General features: G+C 39.7%; 2 protein-coding genes and 1 long non-coding RNA gene across 3 annotated transcripts; 1 reads left to right on the top strand and 2 right to left on the bottom strand.

Annotated features, from left to right (window-relative positions):
• The first annotated feature begins 525 nt into the window (after positions 1-525).
• LOC116252139 (uncharacterized) lies at positions 526-4377 on the top strand. Its single transcript, XM_031626222.2, has 5 exons — positions 526-786; positions 2794-2855; positions 2993-3083; positions 3168-3267; positions 3386-4377. Exons 1-5 carry the CDS (start codon positions 638-640, stop codon positions 4037-4039), a joined length of 1056 nt encoding a protein of 351 aa, XP_031482082.1. The 5' UTR covers positions 526-637; the 3' UTR covers positions 4040-4377.
• Positions 4378-5312: 935 nt separating this feature from the next.
• LOC116253402 (cell division control protein 48 homolog C-like) lies at positions 5313-13334 on the bottom strand. Its single transcript, XM_031628202.2, has 10 exons — positions 12298-13334; positions 10112-10728; positions 8922-9074; positions 8092-8208; positions 7884-7988; positions 7328-7393; positions 7158-7222; positions 5950-6145; positions 5697-5834; positions 5313-5607 (listed from the first exon to the last, which is right to left on the bottom strand). Exons 1-10 carry the CDS (start codon positions 13289-13291, stop codon positions 5560-5562), a joined length of 2499 nt encoding a protein of 832 aa, XP_031484062.1. The 5' UTR covers positions 13292-13334; the 3' UTR covers positions 5313-5559.
• A 2288-nt stretch (positions 13335-15622) lies between these two features.
• LOC116253387 (uncharacterized) lies at positions 15623-18009 on the bottom strand. Its single transcript, XR_004172432.2, has 3 exons — positions 17767-18009; positions 17619-17684; positions 15623-17523 (listed from the first exon to the last, which is right to left on the bottom strand). It is a non-coding gene; the product is annotated as an uncharacterized LOC116253387 (long non-coding RNA).
• Between the last annotated feature and the right edge of the window lie 331 nt (positions 18010-18340).

Consider the following 18340-nt stretch of genomic DNA (forward strand, 5'->3'; position numbering starts at 1 on the left):
CAGAAAAGAGCAATGTCGCTTTGATCTGGGAATTCAACGAGACATACTCGAATTTAACCAAGTTGTCATCGGATCTTTACATGTCTTTGCCAACTCTAGTTGGGTCGCGGGATGGACCCGGAATGGAAGACTGTATAATGAATAATATGGATTTGATTACTAACCAGATAAATTCGGTTCGTTGACTTTCAAAGGCCATATCAGGCTAATTCAAGATCTAAAACTGTGATGCAAAGTTTGGATCCAGGTAATGTCCAGTGAAGCAGAGGAATTTGTTCTGAAATGTATGTCATGATATTGGATCCAACAAAATGAAGATTTGAGTGTGCCATGCTTGTCCGAGCTATTCTATACTCATCAATCTGGGTCTGATCCAATTCCAAAATAAACCTAATTAACTGAATTCCAATATGATCTAAAAGTACGTTCTGGATCATCTCATTTGAAGGATCTGGATCTCCTTCTATGTGAGAGTGAGAGAGAGACGGAGACCCTGGGCTCTTTCAAAAAGGCATGTAGCCAATCCGTAACCCTATAAGTGGCACCAAGAAAAGGGCGAAATTTTTTTTCCCTTGCGGCTTTGGGGCTTTTTCGTCTTATTGTATCAAATCGACGTCCGGCGCCTTAATTCCCGGCCATGGCTGGTGCTTCGCCGGCTTCCGGCGAACAAATGGTTGTAAATAGTCCGCAAGGGAACACGGACGTGCCCAAGCCCAAGACCAAGACAAGCCTCCGGGGTCTGAACAAGCCCAAGTGCTCCAAGTGTGGGAACGTCGCTCGGTCGCGGTAAGACGGGCGCCTCTGCCTCTGTCTCTGTCTCTCTCTCTCTGATAAATTCTTTTTTCTCGTTTACTGAAAGAATGGTGTAGCCCCTGCAATACTGGAAGAATTTTCTGTGTTTGTCTATGTGGGCAGTTGTCGTTTCTCTTGAATCTCGATTTATGGGCTTTCCTCCGTTTGGAGACAGTCGTTTGTTCTATTTTATGGGCGATATAGGTCGAGTTCGTGTATTCGTTTGTTGGTGGTTTCTGTTTGGCATGTAATTTCGATTTGATTTGTCGAGGAAAATTGAGTGTTTCTGGACGATCAAGTTTTCGCGTTTCTCTACGTTGGGAGCTGATTTTCCTTTTCATTCTCAAGCTTTTTAGGTTTTCCGAAGCGGGTAATCGTTGGTTTTGATTTTTCCTTTTGCATTTGCCTGATTTCTCCCTTTTTTTTTGTAATGCGTCTTCCTTTATGGAAGTGTGGTGGAAGTGTCTGGAATCGTGTTCACGTCTTTTTTGGTGGAGTCCTTTCTTCCTTATTCTTTAATTTTTTTGTTAGCCATGCTCGTGTTCATGCTTGTTTACGGTTTGTGTTCTATGTTTGTCTACGATCTTGTTTCTCTTTCTTGTTCTAACTTTCTAATTGCCTGGTTTTGGAGATTTAGATGTTTTAAAATCATGAATGGTGCCTTTGCTGTTTTAATGAGTCTGTTCAGGGAGAGAAGAGTGTGGAGTATTTTAGTCATGAGCAAATCTCTGAGTTTGGGCCCCCATAGGGAAGGTTATGGAGGGAGGCCCATGCTAATTTTGACGTATGAAAACCAATTATTCTATTAGCTCTAGGCCAAAGAATGGGAGCAATTGGTTTCTGTAGTTAGTGTTAAAGAATGTGTGGTTTTACGTGAAGAGGGAAATATCCTCTTTAGTACTGAGCTGTACTAAGTGACTCCTTCCTAGCAACGGCTTGACATGGTTTCTGATGGTTCTATCTTTTCCCACTTTTCTTGTAACTGAAAAAACAACTGCTGTTAAGACGGCATCAAATTATCTTTACCATGGAAATGGTTGCATAATGCGATGAATGAAGGATTCTGAGGTTACTAATCAAGTTCAAATGCTTGGTTGTAGATAAACAGTTGGCTTTTCATTTCCCAGATCTCAATATTTATGCTCTTGCAAATTTTATAGAGCCTTTATATGCTCGTCCTCCCTTAGGCAAAGTTTGGTGTCAATACACATAACCTAGAAACAAGTGAACAACTCTGTTATCCTTTGATAAACAATTATTAACACAAAAGGATGGTTAAGATGGGAAAGTAGGCTGAGACTGCGTGTCAACAACATGAAACCTTAGCAGGGTGGATGATCCGCCAATGATCCATCTGATACACAATGCTGCAAATAGTGGATGGCCTGTACATTTGTAATAAATCAGAGGATCTATAATTTCTTCAACCTGCAGGTTGAACTGTCTGTCCCTTCTTAAACACTAAACTAAGCATTCACAGGATAAAAAAAAAAAAGGCTATTTCTAATGTAGAATCAGGAACTATGGCCCTAAAATTATGACTTTGTTTTTGGTTTGTAACAAAACGTGCCATCTGGTACTGACAGTTTGTGTTTCTTCGCTTTGCTTTTCCCCAAAACATAGGTTATTTTTTTATTAGTTCATCTGATGCTTAGTGAAAATTTGGTGTTTCTCAAGCCTGTAGTATAACATGAAAGTAGCTACTCTGTCCTATTTCCATTGGGCCCAGAGTAATCTTTGCACTCTCGAGGTACTGCATTTACAGATATCCATTAGCTATGCATGCCTGGACTATTCTAGCATCAAGTCCTAGTGACTGTCTTTATGCTGGAAAGAGACTGCTGGGTTTGACCAATCCAACTGTTTTAATGAGCATTTTCATTCAGCTATGGCATCATTTTGTGCTATTGGCTGCAGTTACATGCTTGTGCTGCTGCATTTTATTGTCCTATAAGAAGTTTTCTGTGTTAATCATTGGTTGGTGCAATTATGATTGTGCAGGTGCCCTTACCAATGTTGTAAGAGTTGCTGTTCTAAAGCTCAAAATCCATGTACCATTCATGGTATGCACCTTATATAAAGTTAAAATAGCAAACATTCTGAATTTTCTTGATTAGCTGCATACTGAATTATATATTCAAGATTTTGATCTTCATTTGTTGCGTGCACGTTGCTCAACTTTTCAATAAATATCTTGCAGTTCTCAGGCCTAATGCGAATTTTTCGGACAAACTCCCTACTTCAAGCTCTCCATTGTTTGGCCAGAGTATCACTGATGTGTCCTCATTATCGTAAAATTCCCAACTTCCACTTAAGAGAAACATATATCAAGCTCATATAATGAACAAAATTATTCAGTTTTTCACATTTTCCAGATCCAGCAGACTCACATCACTCCGGCAGGCCTCTAGTAATTTGGCTCATCTTGGTGGGGCACATGTGGCATTGCGTGCAAGAAAACCATTGTCCAGGAAGGTCTGTATCAAGGTCATATCGTGTTGTTCTTATGTCAAGATTATTTGCAGCTGTTTTTATGGATCAGGATGATCAGTGCTTCCTGACTTTTTTCTCTTATCTCTCCGACTGAGTTCAGGAAGCTGCCATCATTAACAACTGGAGGTTTTCCAAGTTAAGAGAGCATAAAGAGCGGAACATTGAGGCAGAAGATGAGGCTTTTGATCGCTACGTGCAGAATGTGTCATTGCTGGAAGAAACTTTTGGTGTCAATTCTTCATTGGAAGCCCTTACTCCTGAAGGTGAGCCCATGCTTCTGTCTTGCTGTCCAGATGGACTTGACCAGGATAGAGTAGTTTCTGCACTGAAAGCAAGGTTAAGATCCAAACCTGAAAGAGCAGACAAGCACAGAGAAAGAATTCGAGGGCTAGTTAATATTGGATTGGAGAACCTGAAGAAACGAGAGACAGATGGAAGAGACATGGATCGTGTGGATCCAGGCGCTTTAGGTGGCACGAGAGAACTTGATAGCCACGATAGTGGATGCAGGCAGCGGTTTGAATGTTTTTCAGCAATAACTGATCTTCTTGATAAAATGTCCAAGGTTCGAAGCAAGGAGGATCTAAAACTATGTACAGACCTGAAACTGCAATTGTTTCCTCAAAAGGAGAGCAACCCAGTGGTTCCTGCCCCTGGCGGCCAAACAATGGTTTTTAGCCATGAACTCAGCAAAGATGCACTGAGAAAGGTGGATGAAGAATTTCTACCTGATCGAGAAATTGCAGAGATATAGAATCCATGCTGTGTGGATGAAGAATTTCTACCTGATCGAGAAATTGCAGAGATATAGAATCCATGCTGTGTTACATTACTCACTGCCGCTCCGAACATTTCCTATGTCTCAAGGGAGTAGTTCAATTTAATCAGTGGGAATGTTTGTCCAAGCATTTAATCACGAGAAAGGCAAAAACGAACTCGGGGGCTGCAGGTAGGGGCGATTAAATGCGGCTTAGTCTGACTTTTTATGTGATGCTTCGGTTATCGGCTTGATGTATTATTATTTTTTGTTGTATCTTTTGCCAAGGCTTACCGTTAGAAATGCAATTAGATTCCTACCTATTTCATCTTTTATGTATGTCTTGCAGCAGAATTTTCTTCCCCCCCTCTCTGTTTCTCTGTTTCTCTTGCGCATGCACGCTCAATAGTTTCTTAGGATATCAACCTTAGTTTGGCATTTTAGGGAAGGAATTATCTCAATGCAACTCATTCTCCGCAGAAAACAACTGATTCTCTGCAAAACAACTCTATTCTCAGTAAAAAAATCTCCCCAACGGTCCAATTTTCCGCAATTTCAAGGGCATTTGTATCATTTTTCAATTTTAAAATGAGCAATTCAAGGGGAATACTTTTATCAAAGCTCTGGAATATGGTCTTTCCATCTCCTAAGGAGGCGCACTTAGCAGGCAAATGACAATTTCAGATCTTCTCAAGGCATGAAGCCAGAAAATCAGGAATAACTTATTAAAAACCTGTTGTGGTACGTTCCACACAAAGGGGTGCCCCTCTCGTTTATCCAACCCAATGCACAACGGAAAAGGAAAAGAACACAGGAAATAAAAGGTCAAAGAGTCTTTAGCTGAATTTCACTACCATCGACAGTGTTCCACCGTGGGAAAATGAGATCCAGTTTCAATTTACCAACAAAATATCATCTAGTCCACCAAAGAAACCCTCGCAAAATTTTCTGCCTGTAAGGTCATTTACGATTTCACCGTAATCTTTTATTATGCTTTTTCATTTGAGAGAAAGGGGCACCTTAGAAGTTAGAAGCATCATGAAACCCTTCAGTGTTCAACACGCCAGTGAAATCCAAGGTGTGCACATCTGGCGGCGTTTCACGTTAACAGGCTGCTCTTTTCAGGTATTAGTTCTATTATTTGCTATCAACGAACCAAAAAGGAAGATAGCATATGACTAATTGATCAAGTTAAATATCTTAAAAACCGTATCCATCCGATAAAACAAGCACTCAAACAGTAAGAATGTGTGAGGGGTGGGAAAAGACAAAGGCATAATTCTTTTTTTATTTTCATCGGAGCATTGTTACATCAAAAAATTACAATGCAGTAAAAGGGGTCGTAACCCACATTGTGGGCAATAAAAAAAGAGCAGTCCGGAAATAGAGGCCGAAACTAGCCACCACAAGGCTTTCCACCAGCTTCACATTCCCGACAGCCCAAGACCTACTGCTGTACCAAGCTATGGCTCTCCAGAGTGTTCAACCATGACAATCAAGATCCAACTTGCAACTCATCAACCCCTTCCAAAATACAATGATATCTCGCTGTAGTATCTTCGTTGCTGCTCAAAGGCAAAACTTCAAACATAAGATTCAAAGGACCAGTTTAAAGTTTACCAAAGCTTGAGTGATTTCTCAGTGGCCATTTTACCTTTTCGCTGACAGACGGAGTAACCTTCTTCAAGGCCTCCTCAAAGTGTGATTTGTTGATAAGCCATCGATGTCCTGTTTTACTCCTGTCCTCGGACTTTTGCTTTTCCTCAAATGCAGCCATAGCAGCTTCCTCTACCTATAAGCATCAGAGTGAAGCACGTTCCTCATCATTACATATGCCTAGCTAGAGGACACAATGTGCAACCAGATAAAAATAATCAAAAGGGAATGAAAGGAGCAAAAGAACGTACCCACTTTGCAAGATCAGCTCCACTAAAGTTTTCACTTTGTTCACTTAGCTCATCAAAGTTCACATCTGGAGATATCGGCCTTTTCCGCGATAGTGTTTTCATGATGGATGTGCGCTCATCAGAGCTAGGTAAAGGCACAAACATGAGCTTCCCCAGCCTTCCAGGCCTCAGGAGAGCTCTGTCAATTGCATCAGGCCTGCAGGAATAAAAATACAGCGGTCATCTCACTTGGCTGATAAGAGGAATTTACCTCCATGAACAAGTTTGAATGATCTCTCCAATTATATGAACAAAAAGTGCAATAAATCAACACCAACAAGTCATCAACCACATTCCAATTAGCTGGGGAAAGAGGTGAATTGCTCATGTTTTGACCTATGGAGAGGTTCAAAGTTAAGCGCATAAACTAGGCTCAGTACTGAACATGAAATACAAGTGTCCAGCTTGCCTTGATTTTTATAGGCTCACTATGTCGTAAAGGATACACTTTAGACATGTTTTAAATTGTATCCAACATATGGACATCATGAAATTGTGTTATAAGCATAGTCACAAATAACGTTTCAGAGTTTTAAACGGCCACATTTTGTCGGGTATAATACAGCGAGCTTAAAAAAACAGAAAAAATACAGTAAATTTTTAAATTTTAAAACAACTAAAAAATGAGAGAAAAATAAAATAAGTGATAATCTAATAACACAAACGTCAAAAAATAAGTAGATTTGCAACAAATAAAAAAATAAAAAATGAAAAAAAAAAACTCTGGCATTAAAAAAACATGAAAAAAAAAACGTTTTCAAATGAAAACAAACATGTTTTCGCGTTTTTTCGTTTTTAACATTTTTTTTTAAAACACATTTTTTGCGACACTGGTTACAAGTAATAACTTAAATCTCACTGCTTCCAGCTTTTTGATGCAAAGTATTTTTCTAGAATCAACTATAGCTGTATTCAGTACTTCCACAGTTAAAACACTACTAACTTTCAGCTTCAAATAACGCATCTCTTTGTGAACAAGCCTGCCAGACCTCAGCTAGTTTAGGTCAGGTTCATTCTGCAACTGTCTACAAACATGAGCAACAAGCTTCAACACACCAAGCATTGCCAATTGGCCAATCTGACTCGTTAACTAGCTCCACTTGTAACAACATGAGAATTCTCTGCTTGTTCAAATAGAAATTCAGAATCATTACCAGCAACAATATTACCTATTAGTAGCACCAACAACGTAAACACCCTTCCTCTGATCAGCACCATCAAGCTCTATAAGCAGCTGCAATAAATGCAAGAGACAAAATGCAGCATTAAGTCATGCAAACTTAAAGATGGAGAAACTCCCAGCTAATCCAGACAAGGAAAAGTGAAAACACATCTTCACCTGATTTATTAGCCGTTCAACAACCCATCCACCATCCTTTCCTCTTTTTGTTGTTAAAGCATCCACCTGAAAAAAAAAAAGGCAGGGGCGTTGGAGATGGGGAAGTAAAGGGGAAAGACAAGAAAAGGAATTGCAGTGAGTATTGCAGACATGATACATCCCTTTGAGCAAAATTCAGAGGACATAATAGAAGTTAGATCAACTGAGGTAAATAATCTGCTAGTTCTCTAATCTCTAGTATATAGTCAAGTCATGATAAGAACGGCAACAGCACAGGAACATCTGAACATTATCAGATACTTCTGTTAACATTGCCAAAGGTAGTTATGAATCCTAGGCATGGAACCTTAAATTTATGAAGTTCTGAAAAGAAGACAAACCCACCCACACCCACACCCACACCCCCCCCCCCCAAAAAAAAAAAAAAGATAGTCACATTCAATTTCATGTCCACCATGGCTTGCCACCATTTGGATACCAATCACATTTATCATCTTTACATTCAATATTAGAGTTTTACTTTTAACTTTCTAATTAGCTTATTAATAGTTAGTACCTCATCAAAGAAAAGTATGCATGGTGCACAAGTACGGGCACGTCTAAAAATTGTCCGAATTGCCAACTCGCTTTCACCCACATACTTGCTCAGTATCTCAGGGCCCTGTAGATCAGCAGCACGTTCATTACAATTATGGTAGTTGAGAGATTAAAAGTATGTCAAATCCTCTTCTACGAGAAAAAAAATCTTTGAAGAAAAACAAAACCTTTATGTGTATAAAATTGGCTCCAGCTTCATTTGCTACAGCCATAGCGATCAATGACTTTCCACAGCCAGGAGGTCCATAAAGCAAAAATCCAGTCTCCAGATCCATGCCAAATTCCTGCAAACAAGCCACTTAAAAGTCAGTTTCATATGTAGTTTGTCAAACATGAAATGACAGAGCCTATCAGCCTAAGAACAAGTAACTGGAAAATGAAAATGGAATAAAGAAGAGCATATGCTTAAGACCATGTGAGTTAAATCGACCTGCTTAATTAAAACCCATTGGCAGGCTGAAAGAAAAAGAAAAATACCTTTAGTTTAAAGTTTCGTGAAAAATTACTATGGAACATACTTTTTTAGACAGGTCCTGCACAACTATTTACTTGTGAACCGAGAACAATATGAATGGTATTGCTCTTAAAGTCTCAGATGAAAACCAACTCGTTATCAAGTTCCTAAGGTTTTTGAGGGGCTATGTTGGATGTGAGCTGATACAAACACATGCTTTTGTGATGTTCTGTTCTAGTATAGTAAGGCAGCGATAAAACTTGACCTCATTCCCCAGAACTCTCTAAGGAAGTCCTTCTCCTATGATCTCCCTAATTTAAGAAGGTTCTCCTATGATCTCCCTAACTTAAGAAGGTACAACCATGCACATTTGGGGTCCTAGACTGTACGTTCAGCCAAAGACTTTGGAGGAGAGAACAATAAAATCTTGATCGAGTGAAAAGGAAAGATGCAAAAGAACTTGAATGAAATATCTGCTGCATTGTTAGCTCCTTATTAACACTAGAAAATGTGTGCCATTCTTCAGTAAAAAACAGAAATTACCTCATAATCTTCTGGATGTTTAATTCGTCCCACAATGTAAAGCTCAAAATCCCTCCTCAATGAATGCATACCACCAACATCATCCCATGTTTTTTCAGGTATGGCAGAAAACCCTTCTCTTTTAGATGAAGGTTGAACCACTGCAGCTGCTTCCTGGAAACATCCAGACATGAACAATTGTGAAGAAGCAAGTTAAAAGTTAAAACTAACCCACCAGGCAACACTGCCAGCTAAAAAAGAGACAAAATGATGTACCTGCTGTCCATACTCACTGGTATCAACTGAAAGGTGTGACACTCATGTGCAAGCTTTTCGTTTGCACCAAAAGCTAAAATAAAGTGCTAACCACTTTAAAAGAAGAGAGTAGAGTATTTTTATCTTTCATAATTGAAAAAAACGAAAATAGATTTGCTTTTGAGATTTAAGCGATAACAAGCAACCTGCAAAGTGAAGCTACTGTGAATGATCTGTATAACCCAATGTTGTAAAAAGTGTATCGTAAGCCGTATTGGTTTGGCTTAAGATACGTTGTATCGTAAAATATCATAACATATCGTAACCGTATCGTATTTTTTTAAAAAAAATAATCAGAAAAATATAAGAAATTCTCAAAAAATAATAAAAAATCAGTAAAAATTACCGTATCATACTTGTATCGTAACCGTATCGTAACTGTATCATACGATGTGGTGCCTGTATCGTAACTGTACGATATAAGTGGTGTATCGTATCGCATTTTTGAAACGCAACGATACGTATCATACGATACGGCCCCATATCGTACGATATACAACACTGGTATAACCAGAACAAGAATTACACAAAGAAAATGTCAGCCAATGACTGTGGCTGTGTGGCATCATGACCCATTGCTGACAGTGCATGCACAAAGAAATGATCAATGTTCACATGTACATCACAGCCATTTCTTGGAACATTGTCTAAAAAGCTGAGAGACACTTAGGTCATATTATCACCCCAGTAATATATTACACAAGATTCCAAGAAATTATTATCTCATTCAGATGGTCCAGAGGGATTTAAATTTAATGCAACATGACTAATACAGGATAAAAAATGCAGTCTTGAATAATATAATGTGCAGCACAATGGTGGATAAAACATCTAGGGAGAGAGAATTAGTTAGAAGGCACAAAAAAAAGCCAAGCACTGAAAGACATGATTATTACCTCAAAATCAGCCATCGTAATACTAAGCCTTTCCATCTCCTCAGGTACCCAAGGGTATCTCCACCAATCTTCTTCACTCTCTTTGCCTTCTCGTTCAAGGGAGAGGTCTAATTTCCTTTTATCTAGTATCCTCTTCATTGCAAGATTTCCAGCCTTGTTTGCTAAGGCAGCCAAATCAGCAGCTACAAAACCAGGTGTCAGCTTTGCAATTTTCTTCAGATCAAATGCACCTTCCAGTCTAAGGTTGGTGGTAAGCACCGAAAGGATCTCCACTCTTGCATTTTCATCCGGAACACCCATACAAATTTCTCGGTCAAACCGGCCTGGCCTTCTAAGTGCAGGATCTACTGCATCAGGTCTATTTGTAGCTCCAATTACAAGCACATATCCAGGCTTTTTGCCAGAAGTTTCTGAATCAGAATCTTGACCAACAGAACTAGCAGTATGGTTTGACTCATCCATACATGTCAGAAGTTGAGTCACAATTCTCCTCTCCATTTCTCTCTGTAAATTGTCCCTCTTTGAAGCAATTGCGTCAATCTCATCAATGAAGACAATTGAAGGCGCAGTCCTGTATGCCTTAGAGAAAAGATTGCGGATATTCTCCTCAGAGACACCTGCACTATTCTGTAATCGTTAAGGATTGAAGCGAGTAATTCAGCTGCTTCAAGGTTCTCCAAAGTAGGATGATAGTAATTTATGTTCATTTTCTGGCCATGTTGAAGGAATCAAGGTATAAATATATGCCACTCAAAGAGGATTTATCAAGAGCAGGGAAGAAAACTTTCTAGAAGAAAGAAAAATAACTTTTTTTTTTTGTTATCAAGATTCCCTTGCTCAAGCATTTCCACTAGGTTCAACATTCCTTTCCATGAAAGTAGGACACAATTAATCCTGTAAATAGCATCGGTAAAAGAGCCTAAGCTTGGGTTCATGTTGCTAGGCTATGAGACTCTTATGTGTTGCTTTCCTTGCGAATACTTTACATCAGAAATGCAGAAAGGCATTGTAGATTTGTAGTTAGCCAAGTTCAGCTTACATTTTTAGCACCAAAGAACCTCCACCGAATAGATACAGTTTTCTGTGCAGTATAATTTGTCACAGATATCGTGATATTTTTGAAAATATTGCAATATTAACGTCAAAAATCAGAAAAACGAAAAAAAAGGGGGGAAATATGGTATTTTGAAAAAATTGAGAAAAAATTATCATGTTTTTTTTTTGCGACTTTTTCATTTTTCCATTTTTAGCATTAATATTATCATGGATTTAAATATAAACTTAAACTAAATTGTTTTCGTCATTTTTCTTATCATTAAAACATTCCTTTTATCACTTTTCTATAGTGTTATTCATGTTTTCCTATTAGTTTCGCATTTATTTCATTTATACCTAATTTTTTTATTTTTAAAAATTTTCTGAGTTTTTCCCAGGATTTTCCCAAAAAAAATATCTTTGCCATTAAAAACCCGAGAAAAATCTCGCCAAGAAAAACCCGAGAACGATATTTGTGGCACTGGTATAACTATACACAGAGATATATTTCCAGAAAAAGAAAAGAAACAAGAACGTGCATGCTCATGTTGTTATTTGTATTATAATATTACAAATGAGGTTCCATAATAGAACACATAATGAAAGATGCAAAAATGTATGGATTGTACACACATGAAGTGATACATGTAATATATAGCACGCTGACGGCCCAGCATCTTGAATCAGCATTAACATGATCCACACACTATTTTAAAGCAATCATGTTATGTAGCCATCAAAATGACCATGAGCATATTACCAACCAACATTCTCACTTAAACTAAATGATGCCCCATTTGAACATTTCTTGCCACCTTTCCTGTATCTACTCGAGGAAATTGTTTATTTCATTACGAAGCAACAGAATTAACGGGTTCTTCACATCTTTTTTCTTTCTCAAATTCATATCTTTCTGGCTGAAGCACTTCGATTCCAGAGGAAGTACGGAAAGAAGGGAACCTCGATTCTGGGTTACAATGCAATTATACAGCCTGGAAGAATCCATATGCAACCTATCGTTTACATACTTTGATCTGAATCAATGTAAAACTATAGGACATCTAAAGACAAATGAGAAGATAAAAAATGCAATGGAAGGCGCCGTTCAATATATATATTTTTTTTAAAACTAAACACGGAAGCCCAAGTACCTGAGATTCCGGAAACGACTTCTGTTGCCGAGATCTTGTAAAATGGCACCCCAGTCTCGTTGGCAATGGCATGAGCAAGCTTCGTCTTCCCGCATCCTGGCGGTCCGTGCAACAGAATTCCCTTCAATGGCCGCACTCCCAGATGCTCAGGCAGCTGAGGATGGAATAGCGGGATCATCACCTCCATCATCAATTCGTCCAATATGCCCTTGATTCCACCAAGATCCTTGAAATTGGGCCGCCCCCTCTTCTCCCTCCCGCTCATCCCCTTGCCATCCTCCAGCACCAGATTCGACACATTCGACTCTGCCGCCGCTGTAGCCGCCACTGTGATTCCGAGTTCCCCAATTCTACCCGTCTGCTCCATCTTTACAGCCTCCACATTCGCCTTCGCGTCCAACACGACCTCCAGATTCCTCTCCAACTTCGGCATCTCTTCTTTGGCGCTAGTTGCAGAAGCTCCCTTAAGTTTACCATAACTCGATCTCATCATCGATTTCATTAGGTCAAACTGCGGCGAAGAATCCGCCTCCTCTGAGCTCGAACTGTCGTCCTCTTCACCAGTATCGTCCTCGTCACCAACATTATCACCGAGAGCCATCTTCCGCTTCCTCAGGTGGTCCCTCTCTCTAAGAGCTAGCTTCTCCTCAGAAGGGTCTATCCTCGCCTTCTTCTTATTCTTTCTCCGCGACGACTCGGCGACAGCGGAGGCTGGGGTGGAGCAGCAGCCCCCTTCGTCGTGTTCCTCATCCAACGGGGAATTGGCTGCGGCGGCAATGGAGGAGCGGACGCGGCGAAGAGCAGGGAGGACGTAGCGGCGGAACGGCTCAAGCTTCTGGCGCTTGTACTCGGGGTAGCTGGTGCGGAGGTGGTCTAGGACGTCATCGTCGTTGGCGATGTCGTGGTTGTAGGCATACTGCTCAAGCCTGGCCACTAGCATCCGTTGAATGCTCGACGGCGACCTCCCGCCGTCCATCATCATCCTCTTTCCCATCCCCGTCCGGCCAAGCAGCAGAACGATGACAAGGGAGAGAGAGAAAAGGGGGGGGGGGGGAGAGAGACTAGAGAGGGGTGCTTAGGGTTTTGGAGGCGGTGAATTTCTTATTTTTCCGGGAAAAGCTCCCAGTTTAAAAGTTTTTTCGTGATCAGTCCTAAATCTTTCACAAGCTTCCAAAATCGTACTTATTTCTTATCAACTGAAAATGCGGATTGGGAACATGCGCATGAGGCAGTGGCAAAAATGGTTCAGAAGCATATTTTATACAACAGATTATAAATTAATATTTTACAAAAAAACAAGTTCAACAGAAACAAGCTCATGCTTGAAGAATCAGGATTTAGTTCTTCCATCAAACTATCCGCAACATAAAAGCAGTTAAATGAAACTTGATTATGTTTTTTGCTATTCTCTTAAATGTCAGACCACGTTTTTGAATTTATAAAACGCTTCAACTGCAACAACTCCCAATTTGAACAAGCGACTCCGAGGCCTTTTGCTTCCATTCAGTTCGTCACTCTCGTGAAGCTGGACTGTTCTTATTTGGTTAAGAGGCAGACGCTTTTCTTGGTTTATGTATCGATGACAACCGTGACTTGTGACTGCCAAGTTCGCGTTGGAGGAGAACAGAGTCACCAAAAGCATCCGCCATTCATATTGCAAGATGAAGAAACTTGAGCTCAAAACAAACAAGAACTCAATGAACTGCGCGTGAGATAGTTTCTGTATCACGATATTTTTAAAGAAGCTGGAAGGAACGAGCTTTGAACAATGGATCTCTGGAACAGAACTCCAGCCACACACACGTAATAGGAATTGCAAAATCTGAACTGAAGCCCATTTTTTGGAAACCAAACACATGCATAAACTTGATATATGCAAATTAAAGAAGCTTAAATTTTGTTAAGGTAATGCTTCAGCCGCCCATTCAAATTTCAACCCAACCCAACCTAGGTCTCAAATCATTTTTCAGAAGCTCAAGAAAGTTCTTCAGAACCTGGAAAAAGTGAGGCTCCCTGCTTTACCTACAGTATAAGAGGAATGCACCACTCACGGCATAGGCATATATTAAGTTACCTCAATGAGCGTGGTGATTCTCCATTGCATGACCAGTGCAGCCATTACTGAGAAGAGTCCAGTGCAACAATTTGCATGGATAAAAACTAATAAGAAGGACCAATAATTACAGAAGTGGAATCCTCAGCAACATTATTTGGGAGACTCAACTCAACCACCAGACTCTTTCTGCGGAAAGGATCCAAATAGACATTCCGAGGACAGGAAAAGAATGTATATCAGGAGGGTGGATCAGAATATAACTAATTTTAGCTTTATGGTTCACATAGTTTCGCATGTTACATTTATAATGGGCAGTCTAGCTAAAGTTAAGAAGTAACTGGGTTGAACATAAATGCATATGAATCCACGAGTTTGCTCAGATTAGTAATGTCTACTAAGTAAAAGTGTGACTAAGACATACATATAGATTATCAGATAGAAGGTGTTTGAGAATTTGATGGTTGTCTTAGATCCACTTGGTTGATGGAGACAACAACATCTCCATGTGATGAGACTCACAACTTCAAAGCACCATCACTTCGTGAGGCAGTGGCAGATGATCTATGTATGAGGAAACGACTGCAGCCATGCCTAAAGTTTCTCTCAACGTAAGAGTTCATGTTATTTGAGAATGAAAACATTCCGTAGTTATCAATTTCACTGGTTTCCAAGAACCTCCAAGTGAAGCAGTAGCACGTGATATATCTACAAGGAAAGGACTACTGCAACACCTGCAACTGCTTTCGGCAAAGGGGTTCAAGCATGTTGGAAATAAAATTCTGCAATTTACAATTTCATTGATTTTCAAGAGTGAACCATTCGCCAACTACCGTTAAATCTGCTTTCCACTACGTTTTCGGAGAAATATTTTCTGCGAACTTGTGTTGGGGGATGAGTCCTTGTCCTTTGAAAGTTTGAATCAAAGTTCTCCATATTTGCTTATCTTTCTCTGTATCAGTCTCTTCAGGACCCGCGTCATTAAATGAAATGGATTCACACTGACCAAGTTGGTTGAAACGATTACAGAAACAGTTGGAAGTCACAGCCAACTGAATTATTATCAGAAACACTGTAAAAGAAGGACAACGTCCAATGCAAATTCTTAAGGGTACCACTATCACTAGTTTGGCCAATACTCTGTTAACATAATTTTTTGACAAGCGAATCTATTCAAGCTTCTTTTAATTTCTTCAAGAGAAAACTTTTTAAGCTTTGACAAGGCAGCAGCAGTGCTTGCTGCCCATTTGAACTTTGATCAAGGATATCAGCATTTTTATGTGCATAGTCAGTTTGAATCATGTTAGGACTTTGATTACCAGTTGGATTTGGATTCATCAAAATAAGGATGTAAAATTGCAAAAATTCAGTGAAACTACAATCAGTTACCAGCCACCTACAAGTAGAGGTTCTTGACTTCAAAAGCATTTCATGCTATTTGAAGCAAACATTGTTGGCTCATTTCGTGACTATGATGATCTCTCCAAGTAACTTAGTTTCTGAAGAGCGCATTCCTTTGTACCCCAACCAAAATCACTGGGGGTTATGTAAGATCTACTGAAATTTTCTGCATGATTAAGGACTTGGGTAAATGAGCCTTAGGTACTGTCTAGAACATGGTGCTGTAAGCAATGAGAAGTGTGTTTGGTTCCTATAATACCGTTTGATGTTAGGAAGCACCACTGTCGCCAAAACATTGCACTAAAGATAGAGTCGATTGAAAATGCAACATGCAACTCAATCATCAAAGCCATATCTTAACACCAAACTGGGTAGACAGTTACAGCAGACTGGCAACACAAGGCTATGGTGCAGAACTACTGCCTTTCAGGAAGACAGTAGGAACAGTAATCACTCTCCCTTTTACTTTGCAGACAATACTACCTGCAAATCTAAAAAAGTTTCAAAGAACTTTTTGGGGTTTCGACAAATTTGAAAATCATGCTTTGCTAATACTTGTAATTCCACATGAATCTAAGCCTGCCAAACAGGGACCAAATGCAATTAATATTCTATTTTGTCCAGAACAGAGATAATCATGCTTGGTGTCCATAAGGTATAGTATCAACTTTGTCATTTGTGGTGATGATGCCTACATGTTTCCTCGCTTCCCGACTAAACAAATAATGCAAGCATGCACTGTTTCTCCAATAAGTGAAGGGGAAAATCCCCACACGATAACAACGACGAAATTCAACCAACCCGACATGCACAAATACATAGTAAAAACAGATGATAGATTGAAGTCATTGAACTAATTATTTTAATAGGCCTGGTAGACTTAGGTTCATTCTTCAACTTATGTGTCATGCTTGCCACCATTTACAACCTAAGAAAGTAACACATTGGTGCATGATATCAAACACGAGATTCGAACCTTAGATCCCTTAAGTGTAAGCCGCTTTGCCACCCATTTGGGCTACACCCCTTGAGGCTATTAAACTAATTATTTAACTTTTAATGTTCAGAAAAATTGAGTCTTACATATATACATTCATATATACCATTTTATAAACATATGTGGACATCAAGTCTGGGCCCAGATATGTTCTCTCTCTCATCTTCTCAAGGAGGAACCCCTGTTTCACCACATTAAACTTTCGATCGAACAGAAAAGAAAAAAAAATATTTAGCTGCTTCAATTATATAAGAGAAATTGTCAGTTGGAAGAATTAAATTGTTTGTACCTTTTGCTACACCACCAAAAGTTGAGCGCATTTCTTTTAGAAAAACTATCGATTCAATTTGTTAGCAGATGGGATCCTCCAGATGTGATCCGCGAGGAATTTGTCTATCAGTAAAGAATCGGTGACATGGCTGCATATCTTTCAAGAGTTCGAATGATCAAGTAAAGAAAATATATACCTAAATTGGATAATTCAAAGTTTTTTTTAATGGTTTAGAAGAAACAGGGGAAGGACCAATCTTCAGCAAACCATGCCGAATACGTCTATGTGCGCAGATTGACTGGACGTGATGCGCCTTTGATTTGCTTCCCATCACTGATATCAGATAGATAATTGCTCTGCGACAGGCATGCACACAGATAGATCCACAGAGGAAGAGATGGTTGGATGCCAGCAACTTGTTTGCTTGGAAGGAAAAGGAAAGGAAAGGAAATGGTTGTGTCCAAAATAGAATCGATGGTCGGCATCGGATCCACGTTATCTTACCTAACCAAATGATAAAAGCAAACTTGTTTTGTCAAATCCGATAGCCTGACCAACCAAGCTTCAATATCTCAAATGGCCGACGTTGAAGCACTAACCTAGTGATCATCGCATCAACAAGCTACCGTCTAGAGAGCGAGAGGTCGTCCGCATATGCCAAGTCCCTGTTGAGAAAGAAAGGAAAACATAAAGAAAGAAAGCTTCATCACTTGGGTCCCCTTTAAAACGAAGATATATATGCGTTACTTGGAGGCACGCCTTTCTGGTGTCACCATGGATCACAATAATAGAGAGAGGAATGGAGTTGGGGGTCCTTTTCTGCGAATAAGTAGGGCGGGGAGTATGCGAAAGTGGGAAGGAAGAGGCAAGCAAGAAAGTAAAGCAGCAGCACGACCATTTTCTTCCTTCTCCACTAGCCGCTATACACCAGACATTACGCATCATTTCCAAGGAAAAGAGAGAGAGAGAGAGAGAGAAAGAGAGATCTGGGAAGAGCGCAGAAGCACGCGATTGACTAATTACGTGTTCAATATTGAATCACTACTCAAAAACGAGTCTTAGGAGAAAAGAATTCAAACGATGGGAAATTAAAGATCTTTGATTACAAGCTTAATTCAGCGATTGTTGAAGGAGTTTAGTCAGACTGATCAACCGAGTTGATACGCATGCAAACACAGCTCGTTAGCTCATAGACACAAACGGTCGAGCCTTCGACAAGATCAAAGAAGCAATAGCATCATAACCTTCAACCTGAAAGTCTTTAAGGCCAACCTCTGTTAGCTAGGGAACAGGATAAATATTAGTGCTCACTAGTTTCCCA

This window comes from Nymphaea colorata, chromosome 4, assembly GCF_008831285.2.
Source record: "Nymphaea colorata isolate Beijing-Zhang1983 chromosome 4, ASM883128v2, whole genome shotgun sequence".
NCBI lineage: Eukaryota > Viridiplantae > Streptophyta > Magnoliopsida > Nymphaeales > Nymphaeaceae > Nymphaea > Nymphaea colorata.

What these genes read in the sequence shown, in the direction of transcription:
- LOC116252139 (XM_031626222.2), top strand. Translation starts at nt 638, where the DNA reads ATGGCTGGTGCTTCGCCGGCTTCCGGCGAACAAATGGTTGTAAATAGT. An exon ending in GGGAACGTCGCTCGGTCGCG is followed by an intron (nt 787 to 2,793) that starts GTAAGACGGGCG and finishes ATGATTGTGCAG; the next exon opens with GTGCCCTTACCAATGTTGTA. An exon ending in AAATCCATGTACCATTCATG is followed by an intron (nt 2,856 to 2,992) that starts GTATGCACCTTA and finishes AATATCTTGCAG; the next exon opens with TTCTCAGGCCTAATGCGAAT.
- LOC116253402 (XM_031628202.2), bottom strand. Translation starts at nt 13,291, where the DNA reads ATGGGAAAGAGGATGATGATGGACGGCGGGAGGTCGCCGTCGAGCATT. An exon ending in AACATCCAGAAGATTATGAG is followed by an intron (nt 8,209 to 8,921) that starts GTAATTTCTGTT and finishes GCTTGTTTGCAG; the next exon opens with GAATTTGGCATGGATCTGGA. An exon ending in GAGCTGATCTTGCAAAGTGG is followed by an intron (nt 5,835 to 5,949) that starts GTACGTTCTTTT and finishes TGATGCTTATAG; the next exon opens with GTAGAGGAAGCTGCTATGGC.